This window comes from Carettochelys insculpta, chromosome 26, assembly GCF_033958435.1.
Source record: "Carettochelys insculpta isolate YL-2023 chromosome 26, ASM3395843v1, whole genome shotgun sequence".
Taxonomy (NCBI): Eukaryota; Metazoa; Chordata; order Testudines; family Carettochelyidae; genus Carettochelys; species Carettochelys insculpta.
The window spans coordinates 8,983,062-9,008,666 of record NC_134162.1 but is presented as its reverse complement, the minus strand read 5'-3'; the positions used below and the strand labels follow the sequence as shown (position 1 = coordinate 9,008,666).

Sequence of the window (25,605 nt, the reverse complement as noted above, 5' to 3'; positions counted from 1 at the left end):
ACACCCAGGTCTCAATGCTATGCTGAATGTTTACGTCCAGGCCTTAGGTCTGGGTCTCTCTTCGCTTGTGTGAATGTGCACACAAGGCTTCCCTCTAGCTTTTTCCATCCATGCGTGGAATAAATTTGGTTATGTGCACACAGGCATGTGTGGATATGCACCACCAGTAGAAATGCACACTGCTGGTTCTGGGTGCTCTGGTAATCAGCTGGGTAGCACCTGAATCTCTCCTGGGCAGCCACACAAGTGCTCAGCTTATAGGGAATGCTGGAGGACACCTACCTACAAAAACTTGGCCAAGGAAGCAGCGAGATCCCAGTGTCTTAGCTGCCTGGGGATGCCATCAGACTGATGTTTTACTGTGCTGGCAGCTTGTCACCATAACAATGGACCCCAAAGCTCTTTTGACAAGTTCTGCATAGCTCTTTGCTGAAATGCAGCCATCTCTGGGGTGAATTGTGGCAGCTGGTTAAACAGAGCACAGCAATGCTGTACAACAGATTTAAAAAAAAAAAAAGGGTGAGAGCATGCTGTGGCCAATGGAAAGCACCCAGGGAACGTTAGGAAGGCAGAAGGTAATTACTCAAATTGGAATTTTGGTTAATTATGTTCTGCTTTCCTACAATCCTCCCTGAGGGGAAGCCTGTTCGCAAAAACCCTAGAAAACAGATTTATCAGCTGCAGAGCACCGAACCCTTCCCTGCAATCTTCAGACTCAAACATAGTTCCCTAATCATGAATTAATTGGCTTTTCCTCAAAGCTTCCCCCCTCTCTTCCTCCCAGTTTGTTCACACCCTCTGGAGATAGGAGATCCAGAGTGTACGTGTAGGTGGGGAGAAGCGAGGGAGGGAGGGTATTTTAAATTAATAAAATCAATCAGGACAGTCAAATGGCTTGAGTAGTAGATGGTACGAGATACTATCCCTCCTGCCCCTGGTTAATATAGTCCCACATAGACTCACCAGCTGTTCTGCCACAAGCTACTCCTAGGGATCCTGATTCCAAAGTCAATGGATGGCAGCTTCTTTTTAGAATTAATCCACCTTTTAATGAGTTAGGATTTTAAAAAAGCATGTTTAGAAAGTCCAAGCTGGCAAGTCAGCATCCTTGCCTGGGGGAGGCAGAGTGGTCTAGTGGTTGGAACATGGAGGGTAGGAGTTGCTGAGGATTATGTATAATTTATACTGCAGTGGAGCTATGAAGCCCCAGTTCTGGACTAGGCCCCTGTTGTGCTAGGTGCTACACAAACGGAGAATAAACAGATAGTCCCCAGTCTGGCTGCTTACCATCTTGCGACAAGCGGGTGTACATTGCTGGCTCAGCTCTGATTAGGAGAATGGCTCGGGCAAGCCACTGCCTCGCTCCCTGCCTCAGTTTCCCCATCTGCACCATGGGAGGCAGTGCTATGAGAAGTCCCTGCAGGCCTTCAGATGAAAGGCAGGGAAGGCCCGATGGGATGGGGAGGACAGCTAGGAGCTGGAGAGAGGAAATGCCAACCTGTGGCTCACCCTGACTGTGCCATGCTCTGTGGTTCTGCACTACAGTGCAAGACACCACCCATAAGAATCCCAGCGAGCCCAGGACACAGTGCAGCTCTGAGGAGGGTTTTCCACCCTGCACCGCAGCGGGCTTGCTCAAAGTGCTGAGCAGGTCGAATGCACACAATCCATTAGTCCTTGGAGGAGAGGCTGGGAAGAGGCAGCCTACAATGCACCATAAAGGAGTGCCAAAGGCCGGGATGCAGCACCATGAACACCAAGCCAGCTTCCGCCATAATTACCTTGTCCTACCTCCCCTTGCTTGTCAGCACGCTGGCTGCTCAGAACACCGCGGCAATGGTGGCAGCAGAATTTGGACCCTCTTGTGCCACAAACCAGAGGTCGCTGCCCACTGAGCGAAGAGAGACTTTTTGCCATGCAGGGCCTAGGACCCACAGCTGAGCAGTTCTGATTCCGCGCCGCTGAGAGCAGTAGCATACAGACACGTGCATCTTAGAACCTTCCTGCCCTGTTTTGTTTTGTAGTGGGCCCAGCAAGGTCAACGAATCCAGCTTGGCTCTGGCACATCTTTCATTTATGCACCACAGGGTCCTGCATGGCTCACTCAGACAGTTCACCGAGAGGAAGCCTGGGCGCCCCCAACTCTCACTGACAGCCTCCCTGCATGCAGCACATCCTTTTCACAGCCTTCTAGATGGAGCAGGAATAAACTGATCCCTATAAATCTCATCCTCAGCATAAACCCCTGGGGATCTTCCACTGCCCTAAGGAAAAATGCCAGAGCCTTCCCTGCTAACATCTGGGAAGAATCCATGCCCACTCAATGCCACGTGACATTTTCTACACCAGAAGTGTTGTGCATTAGGCTTCTGACAGACCTTTCTATACCTGAAGTTATTTATTGTATTGAATCAAAGAGACATTTCACTTCCAGGATCAAAAGGTAGCCCTGTCCAGCAGCACACAGTATGCTATGCCACCATTTATGAAGCGAAGGAGATTAGCGTCCAGCAGAATGTACCAGGCACATTTTTGGTAGGCAGCACGTAATTATCTAGCGTGGCGTTCGGCCAGGAGGCCGGTGGGGCGCTGGTCAAAAAATTGTAAGTGTTCTTCACAAAAAGAAAAAATAAAGTTACACAATTTTCTTTGGTCAGAAATGAAATTCTTCCGGTTTTCCTCTTCTCCCCTTTTCTTTTTGGCTCCCTGGGCAGAGAAAGTGGGGGGGGGAAGACCAAAAACTTTGGACCTTTCAAGTTGAAAACCTGGAAAATCTTAACAAAACAAAAGCGTTCCATGAAAAGCCCATTTGTTTCTATATATAATAAAACCATTTTCAAATGAAATACGTTGGCAGACTATGTGACGCATAATAAGTTATAAGCATTTTTCCTTCTTCCATGTCCTTGATAAGATTATGTTATGGATCCCAGCCTGCAGCTCGGTATTTTTGGTCACTCTTTTACCCATCAGGCAGCCAGGCACCAAGACACGTAGAGACTTGCTCAGAGTTGTCGTCGTTGTTGTTATTAACTATTTACATTTCCCAGAAGCCCCAATAAGGGAGCAGGATTTCCCAATGATACAAACAGCCTCTCCATGCCCACACAGGTGTGGATTTCAAAGCCAGAAAGGACCAGGGTAAGCATCTGCTCTGATTGCTTGTGTGACACAAACTGCCCCACAATAATTGTTGTGTGAGATAGAGCAGATCTTCCCATCTTCATCTGAAAATTGTACCTATGATGAATTACCACCCTCAGCGTTCCAAATTTGCACCTTCTTTCCCATCTGAAGTCACCTAGCTCCAAATCCTGCAACTGGATCCTGTTAGACATTTGATCACTTCACCACAAAGCCCTTTATCAAGTTTTCAGTCCCTCAGACAGGGTCAGAGTCAGGATTAGAACCCACAAGTCCAGGCTCCCAGTCTATTCCACTCCCTGCCACTTCTGGGAGGGGAGCCCTGGTGAGACAGTTTGTATTCCACCTTAGCCCCACAGCCCACCAGAGATGGCAGCTGGAGCATCCTACATGGCACTGTGAGAACAGGCGTGTAGTTGAAATGCTTTGCCCTGTCCCTGACACTTGCCCCTTTGGAGACCTTGGCTCACATCTCCCTTGAGTGGGCCAGGTTACGGCCCTTCCTTTAGCTCCTTCAGAACCTCTTAGTGAGGTTTGGATGCACTTTCCCCCTCCTCTATTGATTTTTGCACATCTCGTCCGTGGCCCAAAGCCGCCGGACCTCCTCATCAACCTCCTCCTGGTTGTGGCCAAGGTGGCCATTTATAATACCAGGGAGCAGAAGGTGGCCAAGAGAGAGGCCTGCGACTGTTCCTGCACCTGTTGCCACAGCCAGCAGAGTTCCTTGGAGCAGCATCCACTGGCTCCCCTGCTACTTTCAAGGAGCGGCAGGCACTGTCCAGGGCTCGCTGCTCAGGGTCCCCGTCTGGTTCCCAGGCTTTGACCCATTGACCTTCACACCTGCCCCTGTTTTCCTTTTTTTTTTTTCTGTCTCCCATAAACATTTGGTTTCCCAGTCTCAGTGGATCTTCCCCATAGGCTGCAGGGGGATCCTTTAGCCAGGGCTAGGGGCCTGGATCCTAGTAGGACTTCCTGTCTCACTCCTCAGGGACCCCAGAAAGAGCTACAAACTTTGTGAGTGGGCAAAACGGTGCCCTGGCAGTACGGGAGATGCATGGTGTGTGTTGGGGGGAGCGCACAAGGGGCCACATGCTCCCCCCAGTCCTGCCCCTGCCCTGCAGTAGCTCAGCCTGAGAAAGAGACGGGGGTGGGACCTGGGCAGAGCAGGGGTGGGGCACCCTTACTAGAGTCCCAGCACTGGTGGCTTCTCTCTGGCAGAAACCAATGGAAGTTAAGCAGTGGCTTCACGGGGGATGGGATTTGACTGTGCACAGGGAGCGTATTCCAGCTGTTGGCAACACTAGCAGCCTCTACAGACAGACAATCCCAGACTGAACACAGCCAGGTGCCGTGAGCCAGGAACCAGTTATCATCAGCGGCCTGCTCAGCACCCAGGCAAGGCTGTGGCCCCATCCTCTGTAGCGGCATTTAGAAGCAATTGCTAAGCTAGAAAGCTTTGACTAAGATGCTGGCCAGCCCATCAGCCACCGTAACTCGGCCCTGATTTTTCCAGCCAGCCATTGATTTTCATTTGGCCGATAGTTCCAGCTGATTACCTCTGTGCTCGGAGGCAGGGATGTGTGTGTCTGTAGCCCATCACTAGGTCTCAAGGGATGGGGTTCAGGTAGCAGGAGCAAGGATCGAGCAGTGTTTCTATGCCCTAGGGAACAGAGGGGGACACTGAGGCAGAGCAGGGCAGGGGAAGCTGGGGTAGAGCAGAGACGGAGGAGGATGCTCACAGCTTCCCTCTTGCTGGCAGTGTGTGTGTTCAAGAGAGAAGGTGTCATAAATGGGTACAGCTTCGCTAACTTCAATGGAGTGACATGAGTGACAGCAGGGAAAGTTGCCAACGGGGAACCCTGGTTCCTGGGCCGAGCACTTGGGCGGCCACCCAGGACAGATTCAATTGCCACCTGGCTGATTAGCAGAGCGCCCACAGCTGGCAGTGGGTGTTTCTATCGGTGGTGCACATTTGCACATGCCTCGGTGCACATTAATTTTTTCCTTCCATGGGTGGAATAAATTTTGAGGGAACCCTGCCTGGGAGATACACTAGCCTGAGGTGATTAGAGAAGAAAAGGCAGATTGGGATCTGATTTACTCTGGGGTGAAGGCTGACATCACACCAGATTTCCATCTGTATGGCTCAGAGCAGAACCAGGCCCTCGGTTTGCATGTCTGTGGAATCCGAAATAGCCAGGCCTCCCATCCGGGACATTGAACGCTGGGAGCAGCTCTTGGCCTGGAAAGGCAGAACCAGGCCAGCGGTCTGCACAAGCCTGGATGGTGAATCCCCTGCGTGGCTCCAGAGAGAGAAGTGGGCCTGATTCTGAGCCCACCCCCACTACAGAACTAACCCCATCGATCTCGAGGGAATTAGTCCAGACCTTCACCAGCCAGAGCGCAGGCTGGGGTCTCCACACCATGGCTGAATCACACAGGGCCATGCAGAGCCATGAGGGGAGGGAGCAAAGCATCAGGGGCGGGGCTGAGGAGCAGGGACCAGAGCGCTCACAAACGGAGCTCCCCCAGCTCTGGGAAGGCTGCTGCTGCTTTCTTGCCCCTGGCGGACTCAAAGCAGGCTGCTTGGTCTGGTGGGGAGCACTGCATCCACCTGCCTCTCCTTAGGGCAGTAATCGGCTCAGGGGCCTGCCCCATCGCAGCAGCCAGCTCTCAGCCGGGGAGGGGCGAGGCAGGGTGCAGAGTGTCACAGGGTAGCCAGTCCCTGGAGAGAGAGTAAAGAGCAAAGCCCCCTGGCAAGGGTGGTCCTCAAGCCAAGCCTGGAGTTAAGGCTGGTTTCTGCCTGTTGGATAACATCTCTTAAATAAATAAACCTGCTTGAGTTTGCCTGGGTGTTGCTGTGCCAGCTTTGGAGCTGGGGAGAAACCTGGCCTGGTGAAAGGGGGCTGGGAGCTGCTGCAGGGAGCTGGTCTCGACGGGGAAGGAGAGAGAGGCTTGGTGTGGAACTGGTGGGGAACCAGTGCACTGGGACCAGCCCTAATATGTCCTTTCCCCAGCAGCAGCTCCAAGAGGAGGAAGTCATTTGTGCCTGGGAGTGGAGTCATGCTCTGTAGGGATTGGTGCCTGGGGCAGGGACTCCTGATGCTGCCATTGACTCCCTGTGTGACCTTGGGTAAGTCACTTTGCCCCTCTGTGCCTCAGCTCCTGTCACCCCGTTTTCCTCTGCTACATACACCTTTGCAAATTCCCTGGCTGGAAGGCGTCACAAGCCAAGGACAAACTCCCTGTTCCCCCGGCTGCTTTGGAGTTCAATGATGCATGGTAGGGAGGGTGGCAGCAAGGGGGAGAGGGAAAGGTGGGATGGATGCTGAGGGGCCCATATGGAACCCCTTCGCCCAGCGAGCGGCAGGATGCAGAGCTGGCACGAGGCTGCTGGCTCCCTGAGCTGTCGGCTGCTAGAGCCAAGCAATCTATGTGAAACTGCAGCCCAGGCGAGGAAGGTGACCTTGAGAGGCAGCCGGCCAGTGAGAGGAGGATTGTGTGAAATGCAAAAGATGGCTTATGGAGGAGGTGGGGAAGGGGAGAGGGACAAACAGAGGTCCTGTTCTCTGCCCCTCCTTGTTGCATACAGCTGAGTGCAAGGGGGCGGGGGGAAGAGAGAACAGGGCTAGGGGGATAAGGGGATGCGTAGGATGGTACATATGCAGTAAATTTGGCCCTTTATGTCTCTGCCTGTGTACACAGGTGCAGCTGTGCATAGCCCATGCATGTTTGTTTCCCTGTGCCAGTGCGTACCCCCTGCGCCATACGCACACCCCTGCAGGCTTGCATGTCCCTCTCTGCATCACTAGGTGATGGCTGGACTGCAGGTCCTTCAAATGTCTGTAGCGGTGGGGCCTGGTGCCCTCAAGAGAGAATCTTCTGCTCCCTCGTAGCCCTGGCTGTTAGTGAGCAAACATCCCTGGGAGCCAGACTACCGACCCTTCCCCTGCTAAGCATCAGCCTCCCTGTTCCTTCTAAGGAAGGAAGCCTTCTCCCTCCCTGATGGTGTACCTCCAGGGCTGGTAACATCCCACCCTGAGCTGCGGTTTGGTTTAGCTGGACACCTCCAGTTCTTTCAACCATCCACCGCCTGCCAAGCTCTCTGGATACGACACTGTTTGCTGCTGGCCACTTGGGCTGCCTGTTGTGTGCAGTGGTGCCAGAACTATTTTAGGGGGTGGATGCTGAGCTGTGCCCCTCACCACTGGGGTCATACTTAGGACTGCCAGCTCTCCTGGATGCAAATTAATTGCTGCAAGTGGCATTTGGTCGAGGAGGGTTGGCAACTTAGCTACAGCTGGAGGTGGCTGGGGAGCCCTGGGCTGGTGGCAGGACTCCCACCAGCAGTGAAGCTCCCAGCGCTGGTGGCCTGGAACCTGGGGATGATGGGCTGCAAAGGCCATGAGGATGGAGGGGGTCGCTGCCCAGGGCTGGGATGGCAGAGCCAACGGTGGGTTGGCAGTGGAACACCAGCCCCTGGGTGCTGGGAAGCTGGATGCAAAACCTGGGTGCTGCATCACCTTCTGCACCCCTGTTTCTCACCCCTATGACTGAATTCCTGACTTTGACACCTGTGTCTGAGTGTTAGCATCCACCTCTGGCTAGAGGGCAAGTCTGAAGGTGCTTAGCTTGTATGTACTTGTGTTCTTGTGTGGTGTGTGTCTGTGTCCTCATACAGGCTGTGCCAGCAGGGTGACTCACACCCAAGCCCGCACTGAGGCCCAAGGTATGAGGTCACTTCTAGGGCAGCATGAGCCCGGGGTCTAGTGTTAGGGGTGGGTCCCTTTAAGCCATGTATTGAATGGGAAGTTGATGAGCTGATATTCTAGTGCTGCCCAGCCCAGGGCTAGAGATGCGGGGGGTGAATGGGAGCAGTCAGCAGGAAGCTGTTCTTCAGAGTGTGTCTGATTCCAGGGGCTGAACTGGCCCAGGCTGCGAGCAGCTCTGCTGGGGAAGGAGCACAGATCCAGCCTAGCAGTGGAGAAGGAGAAAGCACCTCAGTGCTGGGGAGGAGCCAGAGTTTTCTCCCTTGTAGGTGGAGGCAGCGGGATGGGTGACTCACTGTAACTATCCCCCTGCCAGATCCCAGCGTACATTGTCCTGGCCTCAAGCAGCCTGACAGCGGGGTGAGGATTCATATGCCGAGTCCGCGCTCTCCCCTAAGGAGTCTCCCTCATAGAGGCTGCACTTTGTCCCCCAAAGCTGCCATTAAAAATTCCTCGGGAGAGCAAGGTTCCCTCTATTCTTTTCCTTCCACGGGCAGAATAAATGTTATGTGCACCAAGGCCTGTGCAGATGCGCTACCACCACTAGAAACACAGGCTGCCGGCTGTGGGTGCTCTGCTAATCAGCTGTGTAGCACCAGAATCTCTCCTGAGTCCAACAGCTCAGCTTACAGGGAGCACGAGTCTGCACCCTGGGTTTCATCCCCTTTGATTGCATCCCCACAGATCAGATGCTGGGCACCACACCTGGATCAAGCTCCTAGGCTGGGTTAAGGAGTGCTCTCTATCTCAGGCAGCAGGAATGGCTCCCCAATGGCATACAAAGGAACAGCCAGCACAAACAGAGAGCTGTCCCTCTCCCCCAGTTCCCAGACAGCATCTGCAGGCTCAGAGTCCATTCACCTCAAGCACCTGCTTATCCTTTGCAAATAATGTCTCCCCCACCATTCCCTAAAGGGAGTAAACAATACAGGAGCTGAAGAAGTGGGTCTGCCCCGCAAAAGCTCATCACCAAATAAATCATTTTGTTAGTCTTTAAAGTGCCACATTTCTGCTGCTTTGCTACCTCTCTGTTACTATAATACAGGCTGACATCCATCAGCACAGTAATACTAAGTAGATGGGTGAACTTGAATGCTTGGTATTAAATGAGGATCCTGATTAGAACAGGCATTGGAAGAGCTTTGTGGAACAAGGATAATCAATGGCTATAGTAATGCTGGGGTACAATATATATAGGAATGACAGGATGTAGGTTGCATGGGTGGAGGAGACACACTGTGTAGTGATAGATGGGACTGGAAAGGTCCTTGGTAGGACATTGAGTCCAGAACTAAGAATTATCTAGTTCAGCCTTGACAGGGGTTTGTCCAACCACCTCTTAAAAGCCTCCAGGGATGGAGATCCCAGAGCCTCCCTAGCCCATTGATTCTAGTGCTTCACCACCCTGAGAATTGAGAAGTTTTTTTCTAATATCCAACTGAGACCTCCCTGACTGCAATTTAAGCCCATTGCTTCTTGTCTTTTCCTCAGTGATTACAGCAAAAGACAGCTCCTGCTCCTTTCTATAGCAATGCACTTGAAGCCTACAAACAGGCCTACCCTTCTTCCCTGTCATTTTTCCCTAGACTAATCAACTCCCATTTTAAAAGCTCTTCTTGCCAGGGTCTCTCCTTGGCTGTCACTAATTTGCTCATAACTTTCCCAAAGTGCAGTGCCCAGAGCTGAGCTCAGCATTCCACTTAAGGCCCTGCTCAGTTGAGTTCTGGATTATTTCTCAGGTCTTGCTTACTACTGTGGCAAGGGCCTCTCTTAGCCCAGCCACTGGTCAGTCAGTCTCTCACCCCCTTCCCCCAGGAGCTTGGGCTTTGCAGATTGTCCCTGGGGTAGGGAACCCAGTCACTCCTCCTAGGATCCCCTTGCTTGCTGTTTCTGAGCTAACTCCCCCTCAGGCACCTTCTCTACTTGCTCTCTACCTCTCCTCCTGTCTACCCACTCTCTCTCCCACCTGCCAACTGTGGAGGGTTTTTAAAGGCCTTCATCAAGCCAGCAGTGGAGTCAGCTGGCCCCAGTCAGCCTGAGCCAGCTCCCTCCCAGCTGCTTGTAATTGCCCTGCATTTATTAGCTCCTTTTCTCTTTTGGGGTGCCAGTGTCCTGCTCTGCCAGACCTCTCTGCCACCCTACATTCCTGCCAATGCACTACAGAACCATGTTTGCCTCTCTCTGTCTGTCTGTGCGTGTGTGCGCGCGCGCATGCGCGCACACAAGAAAAATACAAGGCAGCAAACTGATGACTGATATTTAGTTTTTGATCCACAGTAACCTCCAGATCGTCTCCTGTAGCTGTCTTTTCTAAGCAGACATTCCCTGTTTTGTGTTTGTGTTTGCTTACTCCTAAGTGCAGTGCTTTACATTTGGCCTTAATGAATTTCATTCTATGTATTCCAGACCATTTCTCCAGCTTGTCAACTCATTTTGAATTCAAATCTTGTCCTCCAAAGAGCTTGTGACCTCTCCCAGCTTGGTGTCTTTTGCAAATGTTATATGTGTACCCTCTGGGCCTTTATCTAAATCATTTGTGAAGATATTGAATATATCTGGACCCAGGACAGATCCCTGTGGGACTCCGCTTGATATGCTTTTCCAGCTTGACTGTGAAGCACTGGAAAGGACGCTATAAGTGCAGTTGTCCAATCAGTTGTGCATGTAGGTTTGTGCAGGTTACTTTGTTCTAGTTTGCTTATGAGATGGTCACATGAGAGGGTATCAGAAGCTTTGCTCAAGTGAAATATGAAAATGAAGTATGTGAAAACAAGCAGAGTAAAATGGAGTAAAAATTGTAAATGAACTAACGGCACTGCAGAATCTCCCTGGATAGAAATTTCAGTGCTTCATTGTTACAGGTAGGAATATCGCTCTGTCCATGATAGTCATGGTGACTGTGAAATGGTAAGGGAGGTAAGAGGTATCAACAATCAAACTCAATAATAATAGGGGATTTCAATGATCCCCATACTGACAGGGTACAGATCACCCCATGGGTAAACAGTGAGGTGGTAAAGTTTGAAGATGTTACAAAATTATTCAGGATAGTTAAGTTCAAAGCTGACTGAGAAGTTTTACAAAGGGACCTCTCAAAAGTGGGTGATGAGCAAACCAAATGTCCTTTATCTACTAGCTGTGATTATGCCCACTGAACAGAGACCTTTTAAGCATCCCTCTTGAAACCATTCTACTGACATATGAATTGGGACAGTTAAAGGTTAGTATCACTCTGTAGTCCAGTGGTTTGTATGGTTACGGAGGAAGTGGGAGATCCTTGCATTTCCTGATTCAAATCTTGCCTCTGACCTTTAAGAAGGACTCAGATGAGGACTTCTTATCTCCCAGGTGACCAGTGGGATGGGACATTCCTGTTTGCAACCCCTCTCCTTCTCAGGATGTCCTTGTCTTTCAGGGAAAAGGAGGGGACTTGGGCAGGAATCCCTCATCCTGTTAGTGGCGGGAGGGGCAGAAAGGTGGGGTGGTCCCTGTGATGTAGGAGGTCTGGGGCTGGAACCAGGATCTCCTACATCCTCAGTGTGGGGGAGAGTGAGTCAGTTTTTGCTGCTAAAGATTTAAATAAAAGTCACTGCTGGAACACTAGAACCTGCTTCAAACATTTCTTTCCTCACACCTTGAGCCAAGAACATTAACATCCCAGCCTTCACCACTAGCCTATAGAGGACTTCTTTTATTAACCTTTTCATTTGGCCCAATGGCTATTTAATTAAAGTGGACTCATTTCAACAGGAAAACTGAGTAACATTCCCACTGTGCACCTTTTCTCAGCACCCACATAGAGGCCTCAACACAAGTACACTAACAACCACACCATTATGCTACTGAAGGCTGCCTATTGCAAGCATGTTGCTTGGCCCAATTACTGTTTAATTAAAGTGACACTTCTTCAACATGAAAGCATTCAGGCAGCTCCTGATGGCTAATGCTGGCTTGAGGCAGGTAGTGAGAAGCCTTGAACCCACATCTATCAAGATCTAGTTTAAGGGGATACTGCTAACCACACACCCACAGAAACTTTCTAAGAAGTCATCCTGCCTTTTGCTAACTCAACAGCTAATTAAAATGGCCCAGCTTTTATCAGAACCATACCTTGAGCTTCCTATTCAATGCCACTCTCTTTATTAGGAAGAAGAAATTGAACCAGGCTCTTCAACAGCCTTCAAGAGGATCCTACCCACCTTGGCCAATCAACAGCTTCCTAAACTCATCTCTTGACTGAACTAAGGCGGAAATAACTTCCACGAGAAAAATCTGAGGCAGCATCCTGCTGCAATCCCCTCATCTGGTGGAAGGAACTGAATTGCACATACATGGCAGACAAGCTATTACCAAGAGGCTCAGGGCCCTGACTCTACGCTCTGGTTGCTAGATGCTGGGACAGGATGCCAAGGGATCATTACAGAATTGCCCTCTTTTGGTCCTGCCCTCCATAGTCTCTGGCCACTGTTGAAGACACACTATTGCGCTAGACAGGACCCAGTACGGCTGGGTCAGTTCATCTGCTGTGGAGCTCTGTGGCAGTCCTTGGGTCTATGGTCTCCAAGGCTGTACGATGGGGAGGTCCTTGCCTGGAGGACGGATGCTGTTGACATGCATGAAAGCGTAGCTAAGACTAGTAACCAGCTGGCTCCATGGCTGCAATGGGCAGGGTGGCGTTGTGCATGGGGGAGCTACATTGGAGCTGTGGACAACAAGTGATGGCCAGTGCAGCACCCTGTCTTAAGAAGTGTTTAGACTCCCAGTGGTGTTTTCCCACCATCTTTCATCAGACCCTGCTGGTCCTTTCTGCCTGATTCCGCAGCAATTTCTCTCTGGGGCAGACACTGGGCCACTGCCTTACTGCCCTCTGCTGCTTGCAAACGCACCCAGCCCCAACTGCCAGCAGCTCACACTGCAGCTGAGCTGAACGTGGTGCTCCGGCCAAGGTGCATCCAGAGGCAGGGAGCTTCAGCCTCAAATGAACCACTGTCCCTGCCTGTCAACAGGTGGCCTTGTAAAGAGAGGTGAGCAGAATCCCCCAGGGGCAGCAGGTAACCAGCCCAGGTGTTGGTAAAGCCCTGTTCGGTCCACTGCCCAGCATGCTCTGCGTAAGGCACTGCCTTTATCTGGCATGCCCCCCTCTCGTGGCTGGGCCCGGGTGGGAGAAGCTGCTTCCCACTGATGTCTGATTTTAGAAGGGACAGTTTGCTGGGCTTGGCTGTCCTAGGGCATGTGAGATTTGTTTAGTGCTGCTGGTATCACTTGTCTGTGGCAGGTGGCTTGGTGCCAGCCCTTGGAGTCCTATGTGCCTCCCCCACTCATCCCACCAGGCTGTTCTGGGAGAGGCAGCCGGGGAATGGTTAGTACCTGCAACTGGGAACGCTCCTCTGTGCCTTCAGCTCTCTTCTCCCCACTGCCCCCGGGCCTGCCACCCACCCAATCTGCTTCCATCCTCAGCCACCCCGAACACATGGTCCACGAGAGCTGCTGTGGGGTTTCCCAGCAACCAGCAGGTAGGACTTTGTCTAAACCAATGAGTTGGGTGAGCTGGTGCCCACCTGCCTGTCCTGAACTTAATAGCCCCAAATGGACTGAAGTGATAAGGAAAAGCAGAAGGGAGACAGGAGCAGAGATTAGTCCAGCAAGGCACAGGGATGGTGGGTTTTGACACACATTCTATTGCACCCTCTAGTGGGGCGAAAGGGAAAGCTGGAGAAAATAATTCCCTTTGCACTGGATTGGAGCCTCACTGGCCCCTCTATTCACTCCTTGGCTACAAAACCAAGTAATATACAAGGTACTTAAGGACAGCGCTTAGATATTACGGCAATGAGTGCTAAACAAAACCCAGAACTGGCTCCGAGCTAAACCAGAGCACTTCTCCCTCCTGGGACACTCCGTAACAGACTTTTTGAACGTTGACGTACTTAAGGGGAAGAAAAAAAAATTCAAAACCAGACTGCAGCATGAAATGGCAGAGCTGGAATTCATATGCAAACTTGGCCCTATCAGACTGGGACTAAGTAGAGGCGGGAAATGGCTAGTTCACTACACAAAATAATTTTTCTCCTGTATTGGTATTTTCACCAACTGTTGGGAGTGGGCCATGTCCCGCTTCAACTGAATTAGCCTCATTAGCTTTGGCCCTCCGCATAGTAACGTAATACACCCATCTTTGCATCTGGGTGTATATTGCTGCCAAACAGTAGTTTCCACTTCATGCTTCTGACGAAGTGAGCTCCTGCCCATGGAAGCTGGTGCCCAGATAAATGTTAGCTTTTAAGATGCCACAAGACTCCTTGTTGTTTTTGCTGAAATATACTAACCCAGCTACCCCGCCCCCTCCCTGAAAGTTAGCTCCATGGCTAGATGTTTTCAGAGCATTTGCATGGCATGACAGCATAATCTGGCATTTGGAGGAATGGCTGCTGTTCTCTTTTTCTCCCAAAGTTCCTCTTTTACCTGGGGGTGTCCAAACAGGACTCAGATCTGAACACCCTGGTTTGTGTTACGTAATAAGAATGCAGCTGAGGGGGATTTGTATAAACAAAGCCATCCCCCTTGCATCTCCCTTCGGGCCATTTATAAGTGCAAAACAATATGTTTGTACATGCAATTAAAAAAAAATGTATCTAATGAGCAAGCTTTAAACAAGCCACAGCTGAACTGCGCGAACAGGCGTGTTTGTGCATGCCTCAGGCACTGTCACATCTGGTGCACGTGTTTTGCACACACAAATGAAAAGGGTCGGGAGCGACAATGTGACGGGTCGAATTTTCAAAAACCGAGAGCGTGCCATAAGGTTTTTACTTACCAACTTCCCTCCCTGCCCTGGAGGATGAAAGCTGAACTCAGCGGTTTCCGTTCAGGGTTGTGGATTCTCCATGTGCATGCTGTCTTCTTCGCATGCCATGTGCTTACTACACATGCGACGTTCCCTCTAATTTTTTCCATCCACGTATGGAATAAATTTAGTTCTGTGCACTGAGGCATGTGCAGACGTGCACCACTGGTAGAAACACACCCTTCTGGTGCGGGCACTACATATCAGCTGGGCAGCATTTGAACCTGTCTTGGGTGGCCGGCCAAGCTTTCAGCTTAAAGGGAACACTGTGCACATGTATAAAAATACAGATGATGAATGAGCTCCATTTTAAGGGCTCCCCAGGTGGAGAGTTCCCTTCCGATTTCAAATGCACTGAAATGGGTCAGGTCTCTTTCAAAAGCCTCAAAACTCTCTCCCTGACTCTTTGGATCAGCATTGAGACATAAGCTTTGGACAATGCTGGGCATATGCTTAGAAATGCAGGCAGAATTCATCTGACCAAGGCCAAGCTAGGAGGGAATCCAGGACTGGACCTACAGCAGGGAGAGGGTTTGTTCCCTGAAACTTTTGCCCACCACTCTGCTCAGAGAGCAGATGCCATGCCATGCTGATTTGGGAGTGGGGAGGTCCTGGTTATTCTGTTTTAAACAATCCACAGAATGAGTTCTTAACCTTTTTACATTTTATTAGCGCTATTCTGGGCCTGGGTTTTCCTTCATGCAGGCACCATGGACTGAGAACTCAGCAGGGTCCTTTCTTTCAGAATCCCGCAGACATTTTAGCATATGATGCGGTATCCTGAGCATACCTAGACTTCTAACCCATGTTAGTTCCTACATACCAACGCTGTACCTTACACCCCAGTCCAGACAAGACCAGTGGAGCTGAAAGGAGAAAGGAAAAGGGCAAATACCAGATGCCTAAGAGGACAGCCAGGGTTGGAGATCTGAACTTGGGACCCAGGGAGGCCTACTCCTGAGAGTGGCTCTCGTGGGCTCAGTAGAAGTGGCCAGTGGGTATCCGGGGCAGACAGAAGTAGGCGTCGGGGAAGAGGCTCAGGTTGATGGGGTTGCCATCCAGGCGGATGTCCTCTAGGGCCCATCGGATGTGGCTGTGGTCCTGGCTGTCACAGAATGTGTCTACATGCAGGGTCTGGATGTTGTTGTTCTAGTTGGGGAGGCAAAGCACAAAGTCAAAATTAAATGGCGGCGGGGTGGTGGTCTTGGGCACAGATTGTCCTTGACTAGAATGAGCCTTTGCTTCTGGGCCTCCAACTAGATTTGGCCCACAGGTGTAATGAACTGGGCGGGGTCTTACCCCACATCTTCATGGATACATCTCTCAACCTCTGGCCAGTGTGAGACCATTGACAGGTGGCTCCAACACCAGAACAACAGTGAGATTGCGCTAGACCTGGAATACAACAGGGCTACCAGTCCGGACTGAGGGGCGCTGGCAGAGCTGGGTGTGAACAGGGGGAGCCAGCATTGGTCTAGCTATGGGGAGCAGGAGAAAGTCAGGGCACTGCGAGAGCTATGCAGGGGCCCATAGGACTGGGGCTATGTGAGAAAGAGGATGCTGTCCAGCACCCACCATGCCTTGTACCTGTGCCTAGCCAGAGGGCTCCATCCCTCGCCTGCAAGGGCAGCAAATGCAAACTCTAAGGGTGCCTGTGTCTTCAAAGACCCATCACCACCCTGGCTGGGTCCCTTTGCCTGACCCAGGCACGGTCTCACCTGCAGGTGCAGGGCCCGCAGGCCCTCAGGCAGGGGCACTGGGATATAGTCCAGTTTGTTATCCGACAGGTAGAGGAACTGCAGCTTCTTCAGCTCCTGCAGAGATACAGACACCTGCATCAGCCTGGCCCTGCCCAGCCCCTCACCCGGTCTGGCCGAGAGTCTGGAACGAATGCCCCATGGCTCAGCTCTGCGGGTGGAACTCGCATCTTTGCTGAAGGGGTCGTGCTGCTCTTGTGCTCCCCGGGGACTGTCCCATCCCAGCAAACATGGGGACAGCCGGGGGAGCACGTGGGGCTTTGGGTGTTCCGAGCCCTGGTCAGCTTCTCCACACAGAACATCTGGGTTAATCCTCTGGGCAGGACTCAGCACCAGAGAGCCCTGCATGGGGGTTGGCTTGACTAAGGGTACAGTAAGCCCCAGCATAACAGAACTCAAGTTAGTAGCCACTGGGTTTAGCCCTGGGCCTGCAGCATCTACACTCATTTGTAACCCAGGTTTGGAACTGTTGAGCTCTGGGTTCCCCTCTGAACTGCAGAGTCTCTACATCAGTCTGTGCGCTTGAGCCAATCTGGGAAAACTTGTCTGTCCGGAGAACAAAGATGGACTCTGCAAAGCAAGAAGGGGTTAACTCCACGTTCCAGTTTGACTCAGGTCTTCCACCCCATGCAGTTGTGGTGCCTGGGCTCAAGCCCTGGGGCAGTGCCATTTGTGTGGAGATGGGAGGCTGGACTGGGGCAGCTTTGAGCCTGAGTTCAAACCCTGGACTTACTTTGCAATGCACAGCTACCCCAAAAGACACAGCCTGGAGTGTGGATAAGCCATGAAACGTGGGGACCCCTTTCAGAACACTGGGCTGCCACCAGCCATGGGGCACAGACTCACCAGGAAGGCTTCAGGTCTGATCCCGGAGCTCCGGATCCTGTTGAGCCGGGCATCCAGACTCACAATGCTGCTGGGCAAGGCGGGCAGCAAGGGAAGCCTGTTCTCAGCGAGGATGAGCTCCTGCAGGGCACCCAGCTGCCGGAAGGAGTCCTTGTCCACCCAGGAGATGGCATTGCTAGTCAGGTCAATCCGCTTCAGCTTCTCTGGTGTGGGGGAGAGGAGAGAGAGTCCATAGTCACAAACCTCTGCCAACGCTCACAGCAGTGCTGGGCAATGGCTAGGGGCTAGGCCTGGGCAAACCCCTAGGAGGAAAGGCTGGCATTCCGGAAAACAGAACGAGAATGACCCAGGCCCTCGGCTGGCATCAATGAACAATGCTCCATGAACTCAATGGAACAATGCCAACCTACGCCAGCTAAGCATCATCTCGTTACCTAGCACAGCAGCCCAATACCTTGACTATGGCAGCGGCGTGCAGCTGCCACAGAAATGTCCAGTGCCTTGATGGCTTTGTTGTTATTCCTCCCAGGGACAGCTTTCCAAGCCCTCAGCGTCCCCTCTCCGGACAGGCTCTCAGAGCAGCTCAGTGTCCATTTCAGGGCCTAAGCCAAGGCAGGGTTTTCAAACCTACTCAGCCCCCACCCACCCAGCAGTTCCTGCTTTAACAGCATCTACTGTGTTGAGCTCCTCCGCAAGCCCCAGCTAGCAGCTCTCTGGCTGGTCCTGCAAACTTAAGGCTCCATCTGCCTTGGCAGGGTCCATTCCATTACCCAGCACCAGGTGCAATGCCTTCCTGCAGGAGAGAAGGGTTTTAAAGCCACAGGGCTCCTATTTCAGCCAGCCAAGGCAGGATGGGATGTGGGGGGGGGAAGACTCCGCAACACCCACGTCCTGCCTCTAGAGGGACCCTGGTAGGAGATTTCCAGAGCTGAGCAAACCCCACAGTTTGTTTCATGGGTGTGAAGGAATGATCGTTTCCTTTGGGTTTTAACCATGCGGGTGCAAAACTAACACCCCCAGTTTGAGCTCAAACAAGCACGCAACAGATTCACACGCTGCACAAGCTTTCAGCGTGCTCCCCAGTGCACTTGTGCGGCTGCTCAGGAGAGAGTCCAAGGCTGCCCAGCTGATGAGCGAGTGCCCACAGCTAGGTTTGTGCTTCTCCTGGTGCGGCACGTCTGCACACGCCTCAGTGCATGTGGAGAAAACTTATTCCACCCATGGATGGAAAGATTAGCAGGAACATTGGTGTGCAAACAGTTTGCAAAGTGGGGATGCTGAGAGCCACCGAACCAGACTGTAAGCCCTGTGTGTGCTGGACACACCCCGTTTCCGCAGCCCGCACCGGCACTCATTGCAGGTCTTGAGCTCACCCCCTGCAGCAGATGAGCAGGGACAAAACCATCTCTAAAAATCGATGAGCCCTGCAAAGTTACTACATTACAACCAGCGATTTTACGCCCTGCCCTCCTCAAGTGCCTGGAGCAGACAGGAAGCAATGGTCCAAGGAATTTAGTAAAGACCAGCATTGCTACATTGCCGTGATCAGCATACCCATTCACCTGGCTGGGAACAGCTGGCTGTTGGCTCCCTGCTGCTGTGCTCGGCTCTGGTGGGTGCAGTGGTTGGGGTCAGGCATGAGTAATACAGCCATGTTCCCGCCTCTGCCTCCCCACTGGTGCCCTTACACACCTCTCAGCAGGGAGGCTGAAGCCGTAATCTAAATTGTATAGAGGCATAGGGATGAACTGCTGACGTGGCGTGTGTGCCCAGGGCTCAGGGCCAAAGCCAGCCCTGGTATCCACAGGCCTGGCCCCCCATTGCTGCCATGGGCTGTGGCATTTGCTTACACCTGCAGTTGGATCTGGTGCCCAGAGAGTGGGTCTGAGCCCTCCGCTGTGGCTACATGGTGGGTTGGGGTGGGGAGTGTAAACCTGCCCAGGGAGGGTGCAGTGTCAGACTGGATCTGGGCTCTGCTGTGGTTTGAATCCAGAGCAGGATCTAGCATGACAGCTGAACAGGATGCTGACCAGCACAGGAAGGGGCACCCTCTTCCCTCAGCCAGCTCTGCAGTGGGTGGGGGGCTACATTTCCCCCAGCCCCGTGGCCCACAGCAGGGCATAGTGACACAGGGATGCCACCCTACATGGGGGAGGGGCTCTGCATACTCAGCCTGGCGAAGTCGCTGACTCGGATGTGGCTGATGTGGTTGAAGCGGGCGTAGAGGTAGGTGGTTTCCAGAGGCAGTGGCGGGATCTGTTCCAGGTCAGCATCATCGCAGTACACGGAGGTGCCAAGACACACACAGACCAGGCAGGTGGGCAGACCTGTGGCAGGGGGAGACAGTGCGGTCAGCCAGCAGTGATCGGGACTTGTGGGTATTAAACATAACCCCTGACTGCCGCTTTCAGAGAGGATGGGGGCTCTGATCCCCAGCTGGCCTAGCTCCATTGAAGACCGTGGGACTGCGGCTTATCCCAGTGGAGGATTTGCCCCATGACCCCACGCTGTAGGTTAGGAGCACAGCTCTCGGGAATGTTCTCAACAGGAGCTGGAGCCCTTTTAAACTCCCCAGCCTCTGGGATTCATTGCAAACCCAGAGGCCAGACCACATTCAGCTAGTGGTTCCAGGTGGCTCAGTATCAGGGACTTTGTTTTATATGCGCAACTCTGCCCTGACCCCAGCAACCACGTGTCCTGATTTTTCACCTGTGCTTTCTGATCACCAGGGTGCCCTCTAATTTTTTCCATCCGTGGGTGAAATAAATTTTGTTATGTGTGCCAAGGCTTGTGCAAATGTGCACCACCAGTAGAAACACAGACTGCCGGCTGTGGGCGCTCTGCTAATCAGCTGGGCAGCACCTGAACCTTTCCTGGGTGGCTGCCCAAGTGCTCAGCTTACAGGGAGCACTGCTAGACACCCTACGTGCATTATAAGACTAGCTCGGGCTCAGGAATCTTTCTGAGATGGACCCACACTTAAGCCCAGGCGCTGAACACCCAGAATTTCTGGTGTCCCCAGATCAACCAGCAGTGCAGAGCCGAAGCCTAAGAAGCCCCCTTTCCCAATCCCTGCCCAGAACCGTGGAACAGTCACCGGAAAGTTCAGCCCCACGCATTCAGGCCTGGATGCTGGGTGTTCAGTAGGGGCTGTGCTGTTACCCAGGCTGTGCTGGTGCTTAAAACTCAGAGTCTGTTTTGGGCTCAGAAGTTTCATTTCTGGGACTTAACCCTCTGCTTGCAAGTAAAGGTGGGGTGACCGTGCACTGCAGAGAGGGTCAGAGCATACCAGGGGAGGGCAGCCGGACAGCTATGTGATACACCGAGGACTTAAGTTACCAGGGCTGTCAGCCCAATTCCTTCCACCCAGCGCTAAATTCAAAGGAAAGAAAAACGAGCCCAAATCGAATCCAGCAGAATGCCAGGACCAATCAGCCCAAAGAGCTGCTTAAAAACAAATCATCTCAAGCCGAATCTCTCCCCGGGGTGCAGCTCTGCCAAACACAGCAGCGGAACCCCAGGGAGCTGCTTGGCCCTTCTGCACCAACAGAAACTAAACTAAAGGCAACAGCTTGCATCACTCAACCCTCTCATTCCCCTACGTCTGGACCTAGACCCTGCTCAGCCAGGCAAAGTGGTGGCGTGACAAGATTTCTGTCACCAATTAAAACTGCGCAGGGCAAGTGTGTTTGGTTTTTCCTCTCTTTCCTTCTTCTACCCACACCCCCCAGCGTGTGCAAGAATCCACATCCCTCACCAGGGGGATTCAGAGCAGAAAGGCAGCACTTTCCCAAGCCTGCTCCTGAATGTGGGCAAGTTTCGAGGGACAGAAAATGAATCAAGATCTTTCTTCCTCCTAACAGGATTTTAATTGTCACTAATCTAGTTGCTGCTCCACCCGACTGTCGCAACGTGGCTGCTCCTTAAAGTGTCGCTGCTTTGCTGGCGATCTTGGTGCGGGAGATTGATTCTTTTCTGAAAGCCTCCTGCCTGCAGATGGAAATGGGAGACACCTTGCCACATTCATCAGGCAAGGCAACGGCTTGGCTCCTGGCAGGGCAACGATGGCAAACCCAGGCTAGTGAGTGGGCTACATAAGTGGCCCCCCTTTATCTCTGTGGGCTGCAAGACTGTCAAAACCAAGATGCTCTCCCAGTATAGGGTCATTTTGCTAACAGCATTTGCATACACGAGGTCCTCGACATACACTGGGGATAGGGACTGTACGGTTCGGACAAAGCGAAATGACGTATAATGAGGAATTCCCCCCACCCCTCAAAATAATATAAATAGAGCAGAACAAGGACTGTGCGAGCCTGATTTTTGCCTGTGTGACCATTTAAACCCCACTGGACCTTACCGTGCCAGACATTTAAAGCATTTTAAGCAACATTTAAAGAAATGATACTAACCCAAAGTACATTTTTAAACCATTTTTATCCCATGCGCAGTATGAGGCAGAGGAGAGTCGCAAAGAATGCTGGGAGGGTATGCAAATGCTCTGTTTTCTAACTGCTGTAACAACTGAAGTTTGAGCGATCTTTATGTCATTTTCCTCAATGTCTCAATGGTTTAAGCGCGAAACAACTTATAGCAGAGTGATTTATATCGAGGGCCGACTGAACCTAGAATTTGCGAGGTGTGCCGACTGAATGGTGGCTCTTACAGTTAATGCTGTGTACAATCACCACACACATTGCTGGCTTTACGTATGTGTCACTTTAGTAATACCAGCAGGGAAAAAATGACATGGATGGAAACCAGTGGAATCTGGCAGCCCACAGCAAACAAAATGTCTCCCTGGCCACACACAGCACCCTGATGGGCCACATGTGGCCTGCGAGCTGCAAGCTGCCCCCCACGGTGACGGAGGCTTATCTGCTCACCTTTGTATTCTTCCTCCAGCTCCTCTTAGCTCCCAGCTTACCTCTCATCCCATTAGCCCCTCTGTCCCATGCTGGGATGGCTCTAGCTGTGGGATAAAGGCCTCCAAGATTCCTGCCCTAACCTCACTGCGAAGGGAGAACCTCCAGCTCAGTTCCAAAGCCCCCTTGCCCCATCCTGGGAGAGACTTTCTCTGTACCCTTCACCCCATGCTGAGGGAGACTCGTTCCATATGACCATGGCCTTTGATGACCCGTTCAGCTTCATCTCCGGCAAGCAAACCTCCCACCCAGTGCATCATTATCCAGTAATGAGAGATGATGAGGGCTGGTCCTCACTCACCCTGTTTGATTATGGACCCAAGCAGACCTGGCCCGAGAGGCGGGGAGGTCGAGGGCGGCCTGGTGGGTGCATCGGTCAGCATGGCTCTCGTGCTCCCGACGCTCTCTAGATGCCTGGTTGGAGAAGCCAATGTACCAACCTCAACCTGCAGACACAAAACAAGGCGTGTGATGGCACCAAGCACAGGCTGTGCAGCTGCACTCATGTCATAGCCTTGACCGGTCCCGGACTCCTCCCTTGCCTTGTGCACCCCACACTTCCCCTGGGAGGGAAGGACAGGAGGGCACCATACAACTGTGAGATGCCTGAAATAGCCAACATCAAGGGTAGGCAGGTGCCTGAGCCCATTGGAATGTACCTCACTCCCTTAGGTTCAGCCTAAGCCCCTCCGCTGCACAAGGTACCTGAGGAGGGTTCACAGAATTAGGGCTGACAGGTGACACAGCGTGTTCCAGGTAACAGCCTTACCTGTCACGTCTCATAGGCACATGGCGCGTCTGCTCTGCGGCTGCCCACGTGCCGGACGGGCTGTGAGCCCAGGGCAGAGCGGAGGAGGGCAGGTTAGAGCTGGACAAGGGGATGGCTAACAGGCAGGTATCACTCTCCGGATGGAGGTGCACACGTCCTCAGCTTAGACCCAGCCCTGATTTTGCCCCCACGGATCTGCTCAGTGACATCAGTGGGAGTTTTGTGGCCAGCTGCAGCCAGAGCCAGGTCAACTGCTGCGTGCTGGAGCGACTGCACCCCTGCTGTCATGCAGCCACCCCCTGTGAGGCAGCAGGGTGCCCTGGTCGTCTGCCAGCTGCCAGCAATGGGGCACAGCAGCACCGGGCAGGGAGAGGAGAAACTTGCAGGCAAATGAACACGCCGGGGGCAGGTCAGCGCCTCAGCGGGGGTCACTCTGCAGAGCTCTCTTGGTGGCCATGGGGAAGCTGCCGGCGGAGATCCCAGCTCGAGGATTTACGACTCGGTGAGCTCCCCTACTGTGGCGCAGACTGCCCTGGAGCTTTGCCAAACCCCCGTCTTTGCTCCTCCACAACCTCTTCCAACCAAGGATGCTTGAAAATGAAGCCTCACAGCCCCTATGACCATGGCTATTTGCAGACAACACAGGGGCAAGCTGAGGCATGAGGAGGTTATGTGACATGCCCAGGGCCATCCAATAGGTCATTGGCAGAGCTAGTAACCAGCTGTAGGATTACTGCTGTCTCCTAGGGCGTGTCTACGCAGCCAAGTTATTTTGGAATAATGGCTGCTCTTCCGAAATAACTTTGTGAGCATCTACGCAACACAACCACCATTTCAAAATCATATGAAATAGCAGACGGTTTATTTAGAATGGGATAAACCTCGATCTACGAGGACTCGCACCTATTCCGAAATACAGATTTTGGAATAGGGGCTGTGTAGACAAGGACTAGGGGCTATGTGGAAATAAAATATTCCGGAATAGCTTATTTTGAAATAAAACTGCTGTGTGGACATAGTATTTCAGATTAGAGCCCCGGAAGCAGTGCTCTAAATAGGCTCTATTGCGTCTGGACACTATTTCAGAAGAAGTTTTGCTTATTTTGGGGCTCTCCAGTAGTGTGGATGTGTTATTCTGGAACAGTTTATTTTGGAATAATAACTCCAGAATAAGCTATTCTGGAATGACTCTGTAGTGTGGACATACCCCTGGTGACCACAGTGCTAAGTGTTAGGAGAAAGCTGGTTCTCCCTCCTAACTCAGGGCTTTAGACCAGCTCCCTCTTGATTTACCTGGTGGGATTACAGTGTTAGACCTCTGTTTCCATCTAGATCCTATAAGGCTGCTGGTAAGCCAGCCGACTGGGAGATCAGACTAGACGTCCGTGAGGATCCCCTCTGACATTATAACCTGGGACTCGATGAACTCCCTTCTTCAGAGCTTGCAAACAGTACCAGGGAAGCCCCTTGGAGAGGAGTGTTCCAAATGCCAAGGGTGGAAAAGGGGCCAGAACGCCCCACCCTGGACAGACTGGAAGCAGGAGGGTTGCCTGGCTCAGCTGGGGTTGCAGTGCAGATATCCTGGGATCCTAGAGAAAGGACCTGCCTCAGACTTCCCGGCAGGTGCCTGGAGAAGAGTTGGGAGATGTTCCCAGTGACTGCTGCTTCCCTCTTACCTGGGGTACTGGGTCCCTATAGTCGTAAATCTCTTCATAGAAACTCGGGTCAAAGATCTCGTCGTAGTTGTCTAGGTTGAGGAGGTAGCTGGGCAGGTCCAAGTCATCATAGGTTGCAACATCAGTTCCGGGCTTCTCTTTTTCCTTCTCACCTCCCTCTTTAGGGGGTGCAGCCAAGGCCAGGGCCAGGGCTGTGACCCCCAGCCAGGTTAAGATCTGCATCCCGCTCCTGTGCAGCAACAGGGAAGCAATGGAGGGGTTTTGTCACCATTGAGTGGCTCAGCTCAGTTCAGCCACTTGCAGGGCTGAGCTCAGGTCTGTGGGGGCTGCTGGGTGTGCCCTGCCTGCACAGCACAGGGCTCTGATCCCCCAGGAATACCTGCCCAAGGATGAAGCCATACTGGTGGGATGGTGCAGGGAACTCAGCACAAGGGGGTGCACCTGGCAGGGAGTGAAATGCATCAGCAGAGCCAAGTACGGGGAACCCAGGACTGGACCTGCAAGGAGTACAGCAAGCCAGGAGTGAGGGGAATGAGCAGAGCTGCTCAGGGTGGGGTAGGAGCAGGGGTCCCTCTAGTTTTTTTCCATCCGTGGGCAGAATAAATTTTGTTATGTGCACCAAGGCATGTGTACCACCAGTAGAAACCCATGCGGCTGGCTGATGCTCTGCTAATCAGCTGGGCAGCACCTGAATCTCTTCTGAGCATCCGCCCAAGTGCTCAGCTTACAGGGAATAGGGGTAGGACTAGTACAGCAGAGCTGGGAACATCCCAGATTTGCAATGCGTTGCGTTGGGCCCAGGGGAGCCAGGGATGCAATGGCAGGAGCGATCTTCTCTCCGGACTGAGGCGCATGGGTTTTCCAGGCATCCTCCA

At 52.4% G+C, this 25,605-nt stretch overlaps 1 protein-coding gene across 2 annotated transcripts in view; it reads right to left on the bottom strand.

The window, feature by feature from the left end:
* Nucleotides 1-1,616: 1,616 nt before the first annotated feature.
* The window catches only part of OPTC (opticin), a 32,419-nt gene continuing 8,430 nt past the window's right edge, over nt 1,617-25,605 (bottom strand). The window contains exons 3-10 of one of the 2 annotated variants that reach the window (XM_074977372.1): nt 25,110-25,227; nt 24,731-24,959; nt 22,587-22,731; nt 19,529-19,687; nt 17,361-17,563; nt 16,476-16,571; nt 14,728-15,906; nt 1,617-2,774 (exon numbers count right to left, since the gene is read on the bottom strand). In XM_074977372.1, the coding sequence (XP_074833473.1) occupies nt 15,736-15,906; nt 16,476-16,571; nt 17,361-17,563; nt 19,529-19,687; nt 22,587-22,731; nt 24,731-24,959; nt 25,110-25,227 (1,121 nt within the window). In that variant the 3' untranslated portion in view covers nt 1,617-2,774; nt 14,728-15,735. The remainder of the gene's footprint in view (nt 2,775-14,727; nt 15,907-16,475; nt 16,572-17,360; nt 17,564-19,528; nt 19,688-22,586; nt 22,732-24,730; nt 24,960-25,109; nt 25,228-25,605) is intronic. The other variant, XM_074977373.1, reaches the window with a different exon arrangement.